This window comes from Elephas maximus, chromosome 12, assembly GCF_024166365.1.
Source record: "Elephas maximus indicus isolate mEleMax1 chromosome 12, mEleMax1 primary haplotype, whole genome shotgun sequence".
In the NCBI taxonomy this organism is placed as follows: Eukaryota; Metazoa; Chordata; class Mammalia; order Proboscidea; family Elephantidae; genus Elephas; species Elephas maximus.
The window spans coordinates 88,544,875-88,565,717 of NC_064830.1; the positions used below are offsets into that span (position 1 = coordinate 88,544,875).

Sequence of the window (20,843 nt, forward strand, 5' to 3'; positions counted from 1 at the left end):
GTAGCATGAGGGAAAATTCTTTTGTGGTGATGGAACAATTCTGTTCCTTGATTGTGGTGGTAGTTACATGACTCTATATATGGAATAAACTGCATGGAACCGTACACACACACAAATGCAGGTTTAAAAAATGGTGAAAAATGAATAAGGTCTGTAATCTAGTTAACAACTGATATGCACCAATGTAAATTTTCTGGTATACTGTATCCCAAAAACCCCAGTGCTGGTATGCTGTATACAGCTACATAAATACCAAACCAAACCTACTGTCATCAAGTCAATTCCAACTCAAGATGTCACCACCAGGGGAAGCTGGGACAAGAGTACATAGGACTCTGTACTATTTTTGCAACTTCCTGTGAGTCTACAATTATTTCAAAATAAAAAGTTTTTTTGTTAATGCAAATGATAGTAAATCGATTTTTCTTTCATTTTAAAGTTAGCATGATGTAAATATCAGCATAATCACTTTTTCTTAATAAAAGTACTTATCGAGGTATTCATCCTCCTTATATATTATTTGAGTACAAAAATGTATGGAATGCTCATATAATGTTAATCCTAGTTTAACGGAGAAGGATTCAGGGTGCTTTTTTTTTTTTTTGCCCTTTTCTTTGTACCTTTTGATACTGCTTGATTTTTTTTTTTAAATGAGCACATAACCATTTTTATAAAAATTATCCAGTTGTTACTTAAAAAAAAAATGTTTTCTCAGGTCTGACTAGTAGTCAATTTAGAAACCAATGATTTTTTTTCCCCAGCTATATTTAGCTCATAAAATACCTTTATATTTTCAGGCAGCCCTCAGAGATCTTGTTCACTATAACCTTCATATAAAACAGTGGCAAGCTGCTCTAACGTAAATGAACTATTCCATATGCTAAGCCTAATGGACTTACCTGAACGGAAAGTCATAAAGAAATCAAGCAACCTTCCTTAATGTTGATGTCCTGTAATGCAGATGTCCTACCACTATGTCCTCAATTGTCGTACTTTTTCTATTCCATCACATTACAGGATATATGCAGAGGTATCTATTTTCTCTTTTGTTACCAACACAAATTTTACCATCTTGCCCTTCCTACTCTGAGGTATATTTTGCAAGTTTTAAGGTCAGATGACTAGATGTACTGTTTTTCCTAGGACATATACCAAGTTGCGTTCCAATCAAGTTAATTTATCTATATATACATTTCTTCTTAATCCTATATACATACATGGGCTTAAGAAGAAATAAAACATGGGCTTTGGAGTCAGACGTTTGGGTCTGAATCCCAGCTCTGTCTTTTAAGTCACTATGAAGTTTTAGACAAGCTACTAAACATTTCCCTCCCTGAGCCTTGGTGTCCTTATCTTCCTCAACTGTAAAATGGGGACAGATAATAATACCTGCCTTGCAGGGTGCTGCAAGAGATTAAATGGAGTACTGAATGTAGTATACACGAGGGCCCTAGACAATGGCTAGCACAAAGTATAATTATGAAACATGTACAGACCTTTTCTCTTCCTCTAAACCCCAGCTTCCTTCCCGTCCCATTAATTACCTCTTTCACCTCTCCTCTGCCTTCTGGGTTAGTATCCACAACTGCTTCACCTTACCCCACCCCCACTCCCAAAAGTTCCCCAGCAGTTCTCCAATAGCAATTCAATTCTGGAGTCTCCTAGTAAGCACACCATCTACACAGCATTTGTTCTAATTTCCTTTGCTTACCTGCTCCCCACCTCCACCAGCCGAAGAGAAAAATAGTTATCTGAGCTTGCTGTTTGCATGGATTTTGGAAAAACAGGGTGTTTACTACATTCATATTCATCTTACCATACTCTTCAAATACACTACCATCATTTATTAACCTTAAAGTCTCACCTTGACCACTCTGCATTCATTTTCGCACCTGACTCTCTCAATTACCCAAATATCTGTTGAATGCTTAGTAGGCGTTGAAGAAAAGACGAGTAAAACTCACCCCATATGACTCATCAGAACTAATTCTCCCCATCTCTAGGCTAGGGTGGGAGGAGGAGAGGGAGGGAGCAAGGGAAAGGATGGAAGAGTTTCTAATTTTGCTCTTCTAACTTCTGAATTGTTTAACATTTACTGTAAGAATGTAGTCTTGTAATTCTTATATAATGAAATTAAATAAAAATAATAAAGGCAAAAAAAAGAAAAAAACCTAACTATACTTTTTTTTTTTATACCAATAGAATTGAAAACCCAGAAATAAATCCAAACATCTATGGTCAACTGATTTTCAACAAGGATGCCAAACCTTGTCTCTTCAACAAATGGTGCTGACAAAACTGGATTTCCACATGCAGAAAAATGAAACAATATTCAGACCTCATGCTACACACAAAATCTAATTCAAAATGGATCAAGGACTTAAATGTTAAAATCTAAAACCATAAAGTTCTGGGAAGGAAATACAGAAGTAAAGCTTTGGGGCCTAATTGTTTTCGAAGATAGATTATCAAATACAGCAACATCCGCACAAGCAACAGAAAACATACAGATAAGCGGGACGTTGTAAAAGTTAAATACTTAAGTTCATCAAAAGACTTTATCAAAAGAGTACAGACAGCCTACGGACTGATAGAAAATCTTTGGGAACAACATATCCAATAAAGGTCTAAGATCTAAAATATACAGAAAATTTCTCCAACTTAACAACAAAAAGACAACCCAATCAAAAACTGGCCAAAGGACATAAACAGACACTTTACCAAAGAGGATATTCAAATGGCCAATAGACACATGAAAAGATGGTCAATGTCATTAGCCATTAGAAAAATGCAAATCAAAGCCACAATGAGATACCATTTCACTTCCACTAGGACAGCCAAGACTTTTTTAAAAATGGAAAATAGTGTTGGAGGGTATGTGGAAAAATTGGAACCCTCATCTATCACTGGTGGGAATGCAAAATGGTGCAGCCGTTGTGGAAACCAGTCTGGTGGTTCCTTAAAAATCTAGAGGTAGCACTGCCATATGACCCAGCAATTCCACTCCTAGGTATATCCCCTAGGGATCTAACAGAAGTGACATGAACAGACATGTGCATAACTATGTTCACTGCAGCACTATTCACAACAGCAAAAAGATGGAAACAACCTACGTGTCCATCAACAGATGAACGGGTAAGTAACCGTGATACAGACATACAATGGAATACTACTCAGTGATAAAAATGATCCTGAAACATCTTGGAATATGGATGAACCTGGAGGACATTATGTTGAGCTAAATAAGTCAATCACAAAAAAACAAATATTGTACGCTCTCACTTTTATGAAATGACATGAACAAGTAAATATTCAGAAACTATTGTTCACTAATAGTTACCTGGGATGGGGGAAGGGAGAGAGGAAGGCTCATTCTCTAGACAGTAAAAACCTTGTTATTTTTGGTGATGGGAAAGGTGGAGGGTGAAGTGTACACAGCTTGATGAAGGTAAATGATGTCACTAAAAACTACATAAGAAGAAAGGACCTGCTGCTAATTGCTATGGCATATATAATTTTGAAACAACAGAAAAATGTATGTGCGGGTACATATGTATCTATGTAAGCACGTATGTGTATAAAAACCGTAAACCCATTGCCATCGAGTCAATTCTGACTCATAGCAACCTTACAGAATAGAGCAGAACTGCCCCACTGGGTTTCCAAGGAGCACCTGGTGGATTTGAACTGCCGACCTTTTGGTTAGCAATCATAGCTCTTGACCACTATGCCACCAGGGTTTCCAAAACCTGTTTTATCTACCCCATAGGACAGAAAAGAACTGCCCTGGGTTTCCAAGGAGCTGTTGGTGGATTTGAACTGCTGACCTTCTGGTTAGCAGCTGTAGCTCTTATCCGCTACACCACCAGGGAGCTGTATATGTATAGATACACATATATGTCTGTGTGCGTGTGTATATATATGTGTGTGTGTGTATACACAGGTATAGGCACATGTGTCTTTGTGACTGTATCCCCATGCATTCATATATATAATAAAGCACACAGGGGGCACAGTTACGGATACTTCCTAAACATAATTTTACAGATACTTCTTATACAAAACCAAACTCCTCAAGAGATTAGATTTCTGTATTCGAAAGATTAGGACCACAGGCATTTATACAAAGCCAACGGCCAACATTATCCTAAATGGAGAGAGTCTGAAAGCATTCCCCTTGAGATCGAGAACCAGATAAGAATGCCCTTCATCACCACTTTTATTCAACGTTGTGCTAGAGGTCCTAGCCAGAGCAATTAGGTTAGGTAAAGAAATAAAGGGCATCCAGATTGGTAAGGAAGAAGTATCTCTATTTGCAGATGACATGATCTTATACACAGAAAACCCTAAGGAATCCTCCAGAAAACTACTGAAACTAACAGAAGAGTTCAGCAGAGTATCGGGATACAAGATAAACATACAAAAATCACTTGGATTCCTCTACATCAACAAAAAGAACATCGAAGAGGAAATCACCGAATCAATACCATTTACAGTAGCCCCCAAGAAGATAAAATACTTAGGAATAAATCTTACCAGAGATGTAAAAGATCTATACAAAGAAAACTACAAAACACTACTGCAAGAAACCAAGAGAGACATACGTAAGTGGAAAAACATACCTTGCTCATGGATAGGAAGACATAACATTGTAAAAATGTCTATTCTACCAAAAGCCATCTATAGATATAATGCAATTCCAATCCAACTTTCAACAACATTTTTTAATGAGATGGAGAAACAAATCATATGGAAGGAAAAGAGGCCACAGATAAGTAATGCATTACTGAAAAAGAAGAACAAAGTGGTGGGCCTCACTGTACCTGATTTTAGAACCTAGGTTCTGGGATACTGCCACAGTAGTCAAAACAGGCTGGTACTGGTACAACAACAGATACATAGACCAATGGAACAGACTTGAGAATCCAGACATAAATCCATCCACATATGAGCAGCTGATATTTGACAAAGGTCCAAAGTCAGCTAAGTGGGGAAAAGATAGTCTGTTTAACAAATGGTACTGGCATAACTGGATATCCATCTGCAAAAAAATGAAACAAGACCCATACCTCACACCTTGCACAAAAACTAACTCAAAACACATCAAACACCTAAATATAAAATCTAAAACAATAAAGATCATGGAAGAAAAAATAGGGACAACGTTAGGAGTCCTAATACACGGCATAAACAGTATACAAAACACTACTAACAAGGCAGAAGTACAACTGGGAGCTCCTAAAAATCAAACACCTACGCTCATCCAAAGACTTCACCAGAAGAGTAAAAAGATTACCTACAGGCTAGGAAAAAGTTTTCAGCTATTACATTTCCGATCACTGCCTGATCTCTAAAATCTACATGATAATGCAAAAACTCAACTACAAAAAGACAAATAACCCAGTTAAAAAATGGGCAAAGGATATGAACAGGCACTTCACTAAAGAAGACATTCAGGTGGCTAACAGATACAGGAGGAAACGCTCACAATCATTAGCCATTAGAGAAATGCAGATCAAAACTACAATGAGATTCCATCTCACTCCAACAAGGCTGGCATTAATCCAAAAAACACAAAACAATAAATGTTAGAGAGGTTGTGGAGAGACTGAACACTTACACACTGCTGGTGGGAATGTCAAATGGTACAACCACTTTGGAAATCGATTTGGCGCTTCCAGAACTACCATACGATCCAGCCATCCCACTCCTTAGAATATATCCTGGAGAAATGAGAGCCTTTACACAAACAGATATATGCACACCCATGTTCACTGAAGCACCGTTTACAACAGCAAAAAGATGGAAGCAACCAAGGTGCCCATCAATGGATGAAGGGATAAATAAATTATGGTATATTCACACAATGGAATACTACACATCGATAAAGAACAATGATGAATCCGTGAAACATTTCTTAACACGGAGGAATCTGGAAGGCATTATGCTGAGTGAAATTAGTCAGTTGCAAAAGGACAAATATTGTATGAGACCACTATTAGAAGAACTCAAGAAATAGTTTAAACAGAGAAGAAAATATTCTTTGATGGTTACGAGTGTGGGGAGGGAGGGAAGGAGGGAGAGGGGTTTTCATTAATTAGATACTAGATAAGAACTATTTTAGATGAAGGCAAGACAACACACAAGACAGGCGAGGTCCGCACAACTGGACTAAACCTGAATAAACTGAACATCTCGTAGGCCAGCATACCAGGGGTGGGGGGGTTTGGGGACCATGGTTTCAAGGGACATCTAAGTCAACTGGCATAATAAAATCAATTAAGATAACATTCTGCATCCCACTTTGGAGAGTGGCGTCTGGGGTCTTAAATGTTAGCAAGCGGCCATCTAAGATGCATCGATTGGTCTCAACCCATCTGGAGCAAAGGAGAATGGAGAACACCAAAGACACAAGGTAATTCTGAGCCCAAGAAACAGAAAGGGCCACATTAACCAGAGACTATACATTAGCCTGAGACCAGAAGAACAAGATGGTGCCCGGCTACAACCAATGACTGCCCTGACAGGAAACACAACAGAGAACCCCCGAGGAAGCAGGAGAACAGTGGGATGCAGACCCCCAAATTCTCGTAAAAAGACCAGACTTAATGGTCTGACGGAGACGAGAAGCACCCCAGAGGTCATGGTCCCCAGACTTTCTGTTAGCCCAAGACAGGAACCATTCCTAAAGCCAACTCTTCAGACAGGAATTGGACTGGACTATAGGATAGAAAATGATACTGGTGAAGAGTGAGCTTCCTGGATCAAGTACACACATGAGACTATGAGAGCATCTTCTGTCTGGAGGGGAGATGAGAGGGCAGAGGGGCTTAGAAGCTGGCCGAATGGACAAGAAAAGTGTGCTGTCTCATTAGGAAGAGAGCAACTAGGAGTATACAGCAAGGTGTATATAAATTTTTGTATGAGAGACTGACTTCATGTGTAAACTTTCACTTAAAGCACAATAAAAACTGAAAAAAAAAAAAGCTTGCGAGCAGCCATCTAAGGTACAACTATTGGTCTCTACTCATCTGAAGCAAAAAAAAAAAAAAAAAGAAGCCAAAGGCTCAAAGAAGATAATAGTCTATAGGACAAATGAGCTATACTGAACCATGGCCTCTTCTACTCTCAGACCAGAACTAGATGGTGCCTAGCTACCACTATCAACTGTTCTGACTAGAGCTACAGTAGATGGGCCCTGATAGAATGGAAGAAAAATGTGGAAGAGAACATCAAACTTCTTTAACAACAACAACAACAAAAAAAACAGACCTATTGGGCTGGTTGGGACTGGAGGACTCCCGGAGACTACTGCCCTGAGATATTCTTCAAACCTTGAGCCAAAACTAACCCCTGAGGTCACCCCGGAGTTAAATAACAGATTGGCTCAAAAAATAAAGACTAGCATCCATAAGTACTGTGCTCCTTTAAAAAATCACCTATATGAGACCAAAAAAGTAAACAATTACTTTAAAACAAAGATGAGAATGTAAGAAGGCAGGGAAACTAGATTAATGGAAACAGAACCACCAGAACGGATATAATCAGAATGTTCACGCAACATGAAGAACGTAACCAACGTCACTGAACTTTTGTAGAAATTGTTGAATAGGAACCTAAACTGCGTGTAAACCTTCACCAAAAATATAATTTTTTTTTAAACTAACTATAATCAACAATGATAAATGTTAACCTAGTAACTGGAAAGCCTCAAGGATGTGATGTTGATAGAGACTTGAAATAGTAGGTAAGATCTGGCAAAAACGAAGAGAAGGATATTCAAGCAGAGGGAACAGCATGAGCAAAGGCAGAGATGTATGAAAGTGTACTTGACGTTCTGGGAATGACAAGTGGTTTGTTGTGGCCAGAGAACAAGAGATGATTTGGGAAGTCTTTGAAAGATATCCCAAATAGATCACTTTAAGCATTTAATAAATCATCTTTATCCTTACTGAAAAGACTAAAGTGAAACTGTCTCTGAAAATCCAGGGCCCACGTGCTTTCCACTACTCTGCGGAGGCAAAAATTTGGTCTCGGAAGAACAATGGGAACCTTCTGCTTTGAACAATTTTGGGTCAAGTGGCATGATCACATCTGTATTTTCTGAGGTAGCTCTGGCAAGAGAACAGAAAATGGACTGGTGGAGGGAGAACCTGGAACCTAATCAAGACACCAAGAGTAGAACAATAGACAATGATGGCCTGACCAAAGTAGAGGGAATGCAGAGGAAGGCTGGGGTCTGGAGGTAAATGTTAGCAGCATCAATAGGTCTGGAAGTAGGGCCTAAAAGAGAAGAGGAAGTTAAAGATGACTCAGGTTTATCATTTGCATGTCCAGTGGATAAGGTCATTAACAGAACTAAGGCATGGGGAAGAGGCACTGACCTGAACGGAAGACGATGAATTAGGTTTAAGTCATGCTTAATTTGATACCTACAGGACACTCAGGTGGATATCTAACGCTGGAGAAGAAGGTTTAGTTCTCACTGGTACACAAGTCAGAGCTGAAGCCACGGGAAAGAAGATTAAGGGAGGCAGAACCAAGAGAGTAATGACAGGGAGGCCAAGGGAGCTAAGAAATAAAGAATTTCAAGAAAAGGAAACCAGTAGCTGCCAAAGGCCAAGAAGAAGTTAGACAGCATAAGGACTGAATAGAGGCTATTTATATTGGATTCAGCACATAGAGGTTACAGATGATCTTGAAAAGCACAGAAGGCAAAAGTCAGTCTGCAATGGGTTACAGAATGAATGAATGTGGGAGGGGAAACCAGGGGGTTGAAAAAGCAGAGGGAGAGAGTAGCAGCTACACTTGCAAGAATTCCCTCCCTCTCCACCCCAGCCTGTGCTATCACAGCTTTCTTGACTTGGACACGTATGCTGACAACCCAATTACCTAAAAATCTCCAGATCCTTGTCCTGCCCAGTGCTAATTAACCTTCATCCCATCGCAGCAGAAACCACTCACCTACATAGCCAAATCCTGTATTTCATCAGCACATGGTCCGTTTCTTCCTGTCATCTCTTCCATTTCTACCAAATCCAAACCACCAATTAATTAAAACTTCCCACTATTCTCAGGCATGCAGATTAGAGGCTTCCAAAATCAGCTTAAGTTTCTCCATTTTCTTCATCCCTTGAATCTGGAATTGGTCTTAAGTGATAACTCTCTTGCCCATGGATTCCTCTCCACTCCTTTTTCCACATCCCAGAACCTACCTTTTTCTCATCAACACAGGCATAGTGTCCTATCTGGTGTCCCACATGAATCTAACCTACACATAGCAGATGGAGTAATTTTCCTTTAAGGAAAAATCAGCCAAAAAAACAGTCAACCTCCCAAGAGTAGTATTAGAGGCCCTCCATAATCTAGCCATAAAACTACTTAAGTCTTCTTTCCAGATACTCCACAAAAACCTCCACCATGGCAAAACCAGTCTAGTCAATGCTTTCTAACACTACACATTTAGTTACACCCTCTTCTAAAATATCCTCTCTGTAAGTTCTATGCATCCTAGGGAATTCCTTCTCTCTAAAGCCCCTTTGAACACCTATCATGAATTGAATTGTGTCCCCGAAAAATACGTGTATCAATTTGGCTATGCGGTGATTCCCAGTATTGTGACTGACCACCATTTTGTCATCTGACGTGATTTTCCTATATGTTGTAAATCCTATCACTGTGATGTTAATGAGGTGGATTAGCAGCAGTTATTTTGATGAGATCTACTAGACTGTGTCTTATGCCAGCCTCTTTTGAGATATAAAAGAGAGAAACCAGCAGAAAGACAGGGAGACCTCATACCACCAAGAAAGCAACGCCAGGAGCACAGCATGTTCTTTGGACCTGGGGTTCCCGTGCAGAGAAGCTCCTAGTCCAAGGGAAGGTTGATGGCAAGGCCCTTCCTCCAGAGCCGACAGAGAGGGAAAGCCTTACCCTGGAACTCATGCCCTGAATTTGGACTTCTAACCTACTAGACTGTGAGAAAAATTTTTCTTTGTTAAAGCCATCCATTTGTGGCGTATCTGTTATAGGAGCACTAGATGACTATGACAACACTTAAGGCCTCCACAAAATTTCCTATCACAATTTTTTTTCATTCCTTCTTTTAACTGTCTACTAAGCCAGGAATTGTTCTAGACTCTCCATACATTAGTGAACAAAACAAAGATCCCTGGCTTTAATATTTTATGGCACTAATATTTTACCAGAGGAAGACAACAAGAAATATACCATATAAATATGTTAAGTATATAAAATGTTTTAAAAAATGTAAATGCCACAAAAAGAAGTAAAGCAGGATATGAGGGACTGGGAGTTTTGGGGTGGGATTGCAATTTTAGAGGGAGTGGTTAGGGTAGGCCTCACTGGGAAGGTGACTCTTGAGTAGGCTTGAAAAAGTTAAGTTAGTCATGCAGATATCTAAGGCAAAGTGCAGTCCAACAGAGGAAACAGCCAGGAAAAATGTCCTAGGACAGGGATACACCATGAATGTTTGAAGAACAGCAAGGAGACCAGGCTACCTGGAGCACAGTGAGTAGGTGAGTTCAAAGAGTAACAGTGGGCCATAACATGCAGGCCATAGTAGGTCAAGTAGGACTGTGCAGGTCCCTGGAAGAGCTTTGGCTTTTACTCTTAGTGAGATGAAATGCCACTGAAATTGAAGAAAGATATGATCTGCCTTAGATTTTTTAAAGGCTCATTCAGGTTACTGTGTTGAAACAGTCTATAAAAGAAGGTCAGAAGCTAAGAGAACAATTAGAAGGCATTGCGGTATTCCAGGCGAAAGATGATGAAGGTTTGGACTAAAGAGATATCAGTGGAAGGAATAAGAAGTGATCAAATCTTAGCTACATTTTGAAGGTGGAAAACAACAGGATTTCCTGATACGGATCAGATATGGGGTATGAGAGAAAGGCCAAGGATGACTCTCAGCTTTTGGGCACAAGCCAACAGGAAGAAGTGTCCTCAATGGAGATAGAAAAGGCTGTGGGCTGGAGAAGGCTTGGAGGGGAAGATAAGGAGTTGAATTTTAGACTTACTACATTTGACATACCTGACAAAGGAGCTTTGATATCAAGTGGTGTTGCTAGGTGCCATCTAGTAGGTTCCGACTCACTGCTACCCTATGTACAAAAGAATGAAACATCCAGTTCTGCACCATCCTCACAATCCTTGCTATGTTTGAGCCCACTGTTGCAGCCACTGTCTCAATCCATCTCACTGAGGGTCTTCCTCTTATTCACTGACCAAGCATGATATCCTTTACCAAGCATGATATCCTTCTCCAAGGACTGGTCCCTCCTAATAACATGTCCAAAGTACATGAGAGTCTCAACATCCTCACTTCTAAGGAGCATTCTGGAGTACTTCTAAGGAGTTCTTCCAAGACAGGTTTGTTTGTTCTTCAGGCAGTCCATGGTATATTCAATATTCTTTGCCAACACCATAATTCAAATGCATCAATTCTTCTCTGGTCTTCCTTATTCACTATTCATGCATGAGGCGACTGAAAATACCATGGCTTGGGTCAGGTGCACCTTAGTCCTCAAGGTGACATCTTTGCTTTTTAATACTTTAAAGATGTCCTTTGCAGCAGACATGCCCAGTGCAATATGGTCTTTGATTTCTGACTACTGCTTCCATGGAAATAGACTGTGGGTCCAAGTAAAATTAAATCCTTGATAACTTCAATATTTTTTCCATTTATCATGATGGTGCTTATTGGTCCAGTTGCAAGGATTTTTGTTTTCTTTATGTTGAGACATAATCCATACTGAAGGCTGTAGTTTTTGATCTTCATCAGTAAGTGCTTCAAGTCCTCTTCACTTCTGGCAAGCAAGGTTGTGTCATCTGAGTATCACAGGTTGTTAATGAGTCTTCCTCCAATCCTGATGCCTCACTCTTCTTCATACAGTCCAGCTTCTCAAATTACTTGCTCAGCATATAGATTGTGTAAGTATGGTGAAAGGATACAACCCTGACACATGCCTTTCCTGACTTTAAACCATGCAGTATCCTTTTGTTCTATTCGAACAACTGCCTCTTGATCTATGTACAGGTTCCACATGAGCACAATTAAGTGTTCTGGGGTTCCCATTCTTTGAAATGTTATCCGTAATTTGTTAGATCCACATAGTCGAATGCCTTTGCATAGTCAATAAAACACAGGTAAACATATTTCTGGTATTCTATGCTTTCAGCCAAGATCCATTTCACATCGGCAATGATATTCTTTGTTCCACATCCTCTTCTGAATCTGGCTTGAATTTCTGGCAGTTCCCTGTCAATGTACTGCTGCAACTGTTTTTTAATTATCTTCAGCATAATTTCACTTGTGTGTGATTAATATTGTTTCGTAATTTCCACATTCTGTTGGATTGCCTTTCTTTGGAATAGGCATGTATATGGATATTGTCCAGTCGATTGGCCAGGCAGCTGTCTTCCAAATTTCTTCACACAGAAAAGTGAGTGCTTCAAGCATTGCATCCATTTGCTGAAACACCTCAATTAGTATTTTGTCATTCCTGGAGCCTTGTTTTTCACCAGTGCCTTCAGTACAGCTTGGACTTCCTCCTTCGGTACCATTAGTTCTTGATCATATGCTACCTGCCACCTGAATTAGCTGAATGTCAACTAATTCTTTTTGGTACAGTGACTCTGTGTATTCCTTCCATCTTCTTTTGATGCTCCCTGCATCATTCAATTTTTGCCCATAGAAGTCTTCAATATTGCAACTGAAGGCTTGAATTTTTTCTTCAGTTCTTTCAGCTGGAGAAATGCCAAGCATGTTCTTCCCTTTGGTTTTCTAACTCCAGGTCTTTGCATTTCATTTTAATATTTTACTTTGTCTTGTCGAGCTGCCCTTTGAAATCTTCTGTTCAGTTCTTTTACTTCACTGTTCCTTCTGTTAGCTTTAGCTACTCTACATTCAAGAGTAAGTTTCTACTATGAAGTCCTATGCCAAGATGTCAAGTAGGCAGTTGGATATAAGAGAACTGGAGCTGAGGAGAGAAGTCTGAACTGGGAATTCTTTGTTTATAAACCAAAAAATACCAAACCCAGTGCTGTCGAGTCAATCCTGACTCATAGCGACCCTATAGGACAGAGTAGAACTGCCCCATAGAGTTTCCATGGAGTGCCTGGCAGATTTGAACTGCCGACCCTGTGGTTAGCAGCCATAGCACTTAACCACTACACCATCAGGGTTTTCTCTTTGCTTATAGGGCTTATAGGTGACCTAAAAGAGTTCACTAGGTCTGAGGCCTAGGACATGCCAGCTGTTTAAAGATCAGTGAGACAAGAAAAAAACCAAGAGTACATCTTAGTGTCCTGAGGCCAAGTGAAGAAAGACTTAACAGAAGAGTGTTCAACATGTCCAATGTTGATCAAGAAAAACGAGGACTGAGAACTAATCACTGGATTGAGCAACAGAGGCTGGAGGGACTATGACAAAGTAAGCTTGAGAATGGAAGGTGAGGAATTAGAGACAAGGTACAACGCACTCTTCCCTGGAGTTTTGTTGTAAAGGGGAACAAAGAAATGGGATGGTAGCTGCCAGGCAAGTAGGAGTTTGAGGTTTTTTAAGATGAGAAAAATAGCATGTCTGTGTGCTGCATGTATACATGCACACATTGTTAGTTACTGTCAAGGTGATTCTGACTGATGGAGACCTCATGCGTGCTTAGTAGAATTAACTGCTCCATAGGGTTTCCAAGGCTGTGACCCTTTGCTAGCAGTCAAGTGCTTAACTGTATGCACCAAAACCAAACTTACTGTGGCTGAGTCAATTCCGACTCATAGCGACCCTATAGGACAGAGTAGAACTGCCCCACAGGGTTTCCAAGGCTACAAATCCTTATGGGAGCAGACTGCCACATCTTTCTCCTGCAGAGCGGCTGGTGAATTCAGACTGCCGACCTTTCAGTTAGCAGCCAAGCATTTAACTACTGCGCCACAAAAGGCCCTAGAAAGTCCTAAGCATTCAATAAATGTGTATTCCTTCCTTCACTCTCACTTGACATCTATTATTTCCTATTATCTTTATTGGTAAATATCTGATTTTCATAACTATCTATAAACAGTTTTTACTTGGGAGGCCCTTCTTTTCCCTTTCCAACTTTTATTCTTCATTATCCTTCAAAACTCAACTTAAGTACTTCCTCCTGGGAAGCCTTCCCTGAGCCCTCTCCTCAAATGGTCTCCCTCAAATATGCTACCCTTTATACCAACACATTCTTCTACCATCACCCAAATTGTACTCACTGCCATCCAGTTCATTTCAACTCATAGCGACCTCAAAGCACAGAACTGCCCCATAGTGTTTCCAAGGCTATAAATCTTTCCAGAAGCTGACTGCCACATCTTTCTCCCGAGGAGCTGGGAGGTGCAAACCACCTACCTTTCAGTTAGCAGCCAAGCACTTTAACCACTGCACCATCAGGGCTCCTTACCTGTATCGTAGTCTCAGAATATACAACCAGCCTTCCCCACTAAACCGACTCCTAGAGGGCAGGGACACTTTACCCCTTCCAGGGTGAAAGTTAAGGGCACTGACTCTTGCATCAGGCTATCTGGATGTAAATCCCAATTCTAGCACTTGGTTGTAGTGCGACCTTGGAAGCTGCCTAACCTCTCCATGCCGTGAATTTTCGCATCTATAGAATGGGAAATAAAAATAGTCTCTACCTCCTGGGGTTATGTGAAAGACTAAATGGGTTAATACATGTAAAGTACTTGGCATATACAAAGCCCTGAATGTATTAACTATTGTATTATACACTGTATCCACAACACCTAAGATTTTAAGTTTGACAGCAAGTTAGCAATTTTTTTTTATGAGTAAACTGATTCACTAAAAAGTCCTCGCTTAAGGTAGAGAACTTCTCTATATCATATTAATTGGATTTTTTGTTTTCATTTACTGTACCAGACAATTTCATCATTTGAACCACACCATGTACTAATTTTTCCAAAAGCTGTCGAAGTCATTCTTTAATATTTAACCTGTCTCTCCAGACTATCTCTAGTTATGTGACTGACATATAAAGAACTCTGAGTACTAACGAACCTTTCTCCCTGGCATCTTCACCGTGGTTTCTTCCTATCTCACTCAGCATGGTGTATAATGCAACGCTGTTGATGACACACCATCTGAGTAGCCAAACGTAAGGTCTGATTTTTACCTCCTGATTCTACCCCTGTAACAGGACCACTCATAGTAGTTGACAGTCAAAAATAAGAAGCCTTTATAATGAAAGCTATTTCCACACAACTAAAAAACACTAATTTAAGCAATGACTCAATTTCGCACAAAATTTCAGTATTAAGTAACACTTCATTCAACATGAAGTAATAACTTGTCAGAGAAGTCGTGGGAATCTCTTAACATGTTACACCATTTAAGAACTCATGGGAATTCAACCAAAAATGATGATCTAATCTTATGTAGTTACAGTAAAGCTGTTCCAGTAATTCTGTACTACAACTACAAATCTTTTCTGACCTGGTTCTAAATCTCCAAGTTAAGATCCCTCTTCCCAGAGGAGCTGTTTACAGGAAGTTGCCCATGCCCCTCAACCCCATCACTAGTCTATCTCAGAATCAAACAAGTTGAATCACATTCTTGATTATCTTCTACATGAAGTGGCACCATGTGCTGCAGGGGACAGGCTTTGGAGTAGAGCACCTTGGGTCCAAATGCCAGTCCCACCACTTGTTAAACGGGTCTTCTAGAACAGGTCTATTAACGTTCCCCTCTAGTAATAATATCAATAATGTAATCTAGCACAGCTGGTATAGTTAACTGATGCTATGTAACTAAAATAATAATAAATGAAAAATAGCTAGCATATCTCAGATGCTTAATAAACGGTAGTTTTTAGAATTATTATGCCATTTTCAAGTCTTATTAAAAGCTGAAGTTTTAAAGAGAAAATATTAAAAAGATTCAAACTTATATGCCTAATACTCTTAAAAGTAAAAACGTTAAGTCAGTAAGAAATGGAAAAGAAAAGAGTTCTTGGAATAAATAAGACCTTGTGATCCCAGGGAAAACACTCTCCTACGACACCAGACAATGGCCTCCTTGCCTTTCTGGAACAAGGTCTCCCCTGCCCACGTCTCCTATTATGGGATACCTACAGGTGCTGAACCACTGGTATCAGTGATGTAGGAAGTAGTGATCAGACGGTCCTATTCACCAGACATCCACTAGGCCATTCCCTGTATGCTTAAATAACTGAGGTCTAGTTACAAAATGGATCGCCATGAGTCGATGACAAGAGGTTACAAAAACCTTGACTAGCAACTTACCTCAGAAAGAAACTTACACGGGGGTCATGAAGTCAACCGCTTTTCAATTAAATCATTACTAAAAAAAGGTCAATCATATTATACTCTACTGACTGCCAATTAAAACAAACCTGTATATAAGGGTGCTTGGCTAGCTCAGTCAATAACAAAATCCTGTCCAAGGATCCTGAGACAAGCTGTAAGCTCCCTGAAGGAAGGAGCTGTGTCTGTCTGGTTCATTTATACATTCCCTAGGGGCTGGCATATAGACTGTTATTGCAGTGTGTTACTGAGTTGATTCCAACTCACAGTGACCCTATATGACAGGGCAGAACTGCCCTCCAGGGTTTCCTAGGCTGTAATCTTTACAGAAACAGATCATCGGGTCTTTTCCCCTGCAGAGCAGCTGTGGGTTGAAACCATGGCATATAGATTGGTTACTTAAAATTTATTAAAAGAATAAATGAAGGAATACTGTGTTTTCATCAATCACTATATGTTAAACCTCATGCCTTAGGAATTTTCTAATGAATAATACAATCTTCACATTTTATAGATTCGGAAATTGAGATGCAGAGAGCTTAACTCAGCTGCCACCATACTACATAGCATATACTATATGGTGTTCCTCAGCATTAGTGGTGTATTTTATCCAAATGGTTGTAAGCCCCATGAGGGCAAGGGCTATTAGGTCCTCTTCCTATGCCCGGGACCCAGTGGCTTGAACACCTGTATCACAGAAGATGTAACTGCATTCCTCTCTCTACTACAATGCTAACTTTGTAGTGCTAAAGTGGGTGGCCTTGAGAACAGTTCTGTCACTGGACCACTCACCATGGGCTTACTATCTGCCACGAACTGGAGGAGATAAAGGTTCAGACAATTTCATCTTTGAGAGAGCCAAGTCTACTACAGTAGCCAGTAAGATTCAAACAACTGCACTATCAAAAAGGCAAATGCTTAACAAGTAGATGGGAGTACACAAATTGAAAGGAATAATGAAAGTGTCTACGGGTCCGGAAATTTTGTAAAGTATCTTCAGAAGAAGTGGCTTCTGAGTGGGATCCAAAAGGATGAATAGGTTTCCAGGCACTACCAGGAAAAAGGTCAAAGCATGTAACAGAAAGCACAATGGCCTGGGTGTCAAAAGAAGACTGTTCCTGACTCTGCTATTATCTACCTATGTGACCTCTGCAAATCACAAATCCTCTGTTGTTTCCACATACATAAACCTACAGTTGGACAGGATGTTCTCCAAGATCCTGGTCCAGCTCTGTAAGTGAGTTATACAGAACAGGAGCTGTAACGTCAGACTGCCTAGGTTCAAATCTTGCCAGTCACTTCAGAGCTGCTTGACTTTGAGCTGGATAATTGCTCAGTGCCTCGGGTTCCCCACTTGAGAACCTATCTCAAAGGGTTGGTGTGGTAATTAAATGAAACAGCTCATGTCAAGCGTTCAGAACAGGGCCTGGCAAATAGTAAGTCCTCAATAAGTGATGGCCATTGTACGATGAGCTGTAATTATATAAGAGAGGCAAACACCACATGTAATAAGGGTTGTGCCTGCCTGCTTCCAGGTGCCTCCCAGTCTGAGACATTCCCGGGAGGGATGGGAGCGCAGAGCCGGGCTGCAAACCCTGCACCCATGTGTCACCGCCGGGCTCCGCACGCGCCTCCCCGCCCCGGGAAGAGGAGCAACAGCTCAGCCACCCCGGGGCCCGCGCCCACCCCTCCGGCCGGCACCCAAGGAGGGCAGGGGGCTCCGACCCCACTTACCATACTGGCCAGGAGGAGGGGAGGCTCAGGTGAGCTGGTTCTGGGGCTTCGGACACGTCCCGCTGGCACAGTTCAGGTCATGGTCCCGGCAGGTTCGGGAAGACCCCGGCCCATGCAAAGACAACCCCTTCCCCACCCGGGCCCCGCGGGGACCCTCTAAAAAGAGCGCGGCCCCCCGGCCCGCCTCATTGGGGGCCCCCACGACAATTCATCCACACCCACCCGCCCCTACTTAAGGAAACTGAAAAAGCAGGAAATGAGGCTCGGAGGCCGGCAAGAAGGGCAGCGGCCCGGGGCCCCCCGCCCGGGCCCGACCCCCGAAGGGGAGGCTGCGGGCCCAGGCAGGGGATCCCCGTCTTCCGCGGACAGAGACGGCGGTGGGCCCGGCCCGGAGGCTGAAGGGGCGGAGGCTGAAGGGCCCTCAGCGGCGCAGTCGGGCCGCCCGCTCAGGGGAGAGGCCCGGGGGCCCGCGCTGTCCTTGCCACCTCAGCCCACACCAGCGCTGCTGCCGCCGCCCCCCGGAGCATCCCTGCGCGCGCCCGCTTGTCTCTGAGCCTCCCGCTGGCGCCGCGCGGCCGCCCCCGACCAACAGCCCCAACGCGCCGGAAGTGGCGAGCGCGCCCGGCGCGGCCCCACAGCGCGGCCGCCGGGCTGCGGCGCTGGAACCGGACCAATCCGGAATCGAGCGGGGGAAGGGGCGGGCTGGGCGGGGCCACACCTGAAGGCTCCAGCCTCGCCCCGCCCCCTGCGCCCGCCTCCTATCCACGCGGGCCGGCGGCCATCTTGGTAAAGGGAGCCAGGTCTACCATTTTAGTAAAGAGGTCGTTTCTCTTTCGCTTTGTTCGCACGTTCCTTCCGCAAATCTTTACTGAGCGCTTTTCAACGTGCCAAGCAACAGGCTAGAAGTTAGCCGGACGGCCTTGGTCTTTGTGGGGCGTACACGAAGGTGCTAGGACTACGGCAGTAAACAAAACTTCTGTAGTCCCTGCCCTCTAGGAGGCACAAATGAGTGAATTGGTTGTAAACAAAGAGGAGTGCTCTAAGTGTTATGAACAAAACAAACACTCAGAGGACTGAGATGTAGAATGGAAATGTAAACTGAAACCTGAAGGATAAAAGACAGTCAGTAGCAGGAAGAGTCATCAAAGTTGAAGCTTCTGAGAGGGCAAAGAATGTGATGGATTCCAGTTCTAACCTCCAGCCCAGTTTATTTGTGAAAGGACTGATTTTAAGAGCCAGGAAACACTCCCAAGCACCAGAGGTTGGGTCCTAGGGTGTGTTGTAAGGGAAAAGAAATCCTGGAGTACAGTAAAGCAAAAAGAAAGTTTTATTTGGCATGTATTCAGGGAGACAAGAGGACAAGCATGCTGCCAGTCCTATTGTCTCTCCGAATCCGAGGAAGGTTACGGAATAATGAGTACATATTACCGCAGAAATGGGTAGAATCGTTGAAAGCGTCATCTTTTCACAGATTGGCTAGAGACTGTGATCTTACATTGCCATTTTTAATCATTGGAATAGCTTTCAGTAACTGACAGTCAGGAGGGTCTTCATTGGTCCAACAAATTTCTACTCACTAAATGTTAATAGAAAAGAGTGGAAAGTCTTTTGTGTTGATTCACTTAATATGAAAAGTTCCCTAAAAGGTATTTTTCTTCAGTAAAAGATAGTTTCTAAGATTGTACCATCTATTGTCTTTATCTCAGAGCCAGGTTGTTGTGTCCTTGTGAGTCCTTGTGGGCCCAGTTTTAGCTGGGTCACACTCTCTTTGCTCAAGGACAGGGAATAACAATCCTAATATTTTCTAAATCAGAAGTACCTATTGCATAGATTAGAGCAAATGTATATAACCCAGTGGTTTTCGAACTTTTTAGCATTGTCAGAAGAAACTGAATCAATAATAAAATTAATCTATGAGATGAGGTTTATTCTGGCAGAAGATTCAAGAATGGGGTAGTACCAAGCCGAAATTGGAAAGATATTTCTTCGAGTATCAGCAGCGACTAATTTATATTGACAAAACACTGAAGCAAAAGAGGCTTATTTCGGATTGGCATATACAATTTCCTACTGAAGCACTTCAAGATTTTATTGTTCAAGGAGAGCTGTCAGAATCTCATTGGTCAATGAGGGTGGCCTGATTTGCAGCAAAGCCAGGCTTAAATTTCAATAAAGACAAGTCTTAGGGTGTTGTCCACTCCACTGCCGCTGCAATTTTTGTCAGCCCCACTTTATTTCATACGACAGCTTGCATCTGAATCACCTGGAAAACCAGTTGCCACCAGTGATTCTGACGCGTGGTAATAATTCCAGAGAGTCACCTGGAGGGGCTGTTAAAACTGGGATTGCTGTGCTCTACCCTCAGAGTTTCTACAGCAGTAGGTCTGGGGTGGGACCTAAAATTTGCATTTTAAACAAGTTTACAGGTGATGATGATACTTCAGGTCCAGGAACCACACTTGGAGACTCACTGATATAATTCATTACCACAGAAAGCAATAGCTTTCATTTATTCTTTTATGAAATATTTATTGTTGCTCACTAAGTAACAGCCACTGTTCCAAGGATTCGGTTCTGAGCAAAACAGACGCACTTGTGTCCTTCCGGAATTTAGAGTCAAATTATGAAAATATTATTACACTATAATTAATTATAATTATGATAAGGGCAATGAAGGAAAAGTACATGCCACCATGAAAATTAATAGCTGAGGGATCTAAGCTAATGGAGATGAGAGGATGTCAGGGAAGTGGCATATATTTAAGCTGTGGCCTCAA

At 41.7% G+C, this 20,843-nt stretch overlaps 1 protein-coding gene across 5 annotated transcripts in view; it reads right to left on the minus strand.

Annotated features, from left to right (window-relative positions):
• Positions 1 to 18,724, minus strand: part of XPO6 (exportin 6) — a 127,326-nt gene extending 108,602 nt beyond the window's left edge. For all 5 annotated transcript variants that reach the window (XM_049903936.1, XM_049903935.1, XM_049903934.1 and 2 more), the window contains exon 1: positions 18,067 to 18,724. In XM_049903936.1, coding sequence (XP_049759893.1) covers positions 18,067 to 18,069 — 3 coding nt within the window. In that variant the 5' untranslated portion in view covers positions 18,070 to 18,724. The remainder of the gene's footprint in view (positions 1 to 18,066) is intronic.
• Between the last annotated feature and the right edge of the window lie 2,119 nt (positions 18,725 to 20,843).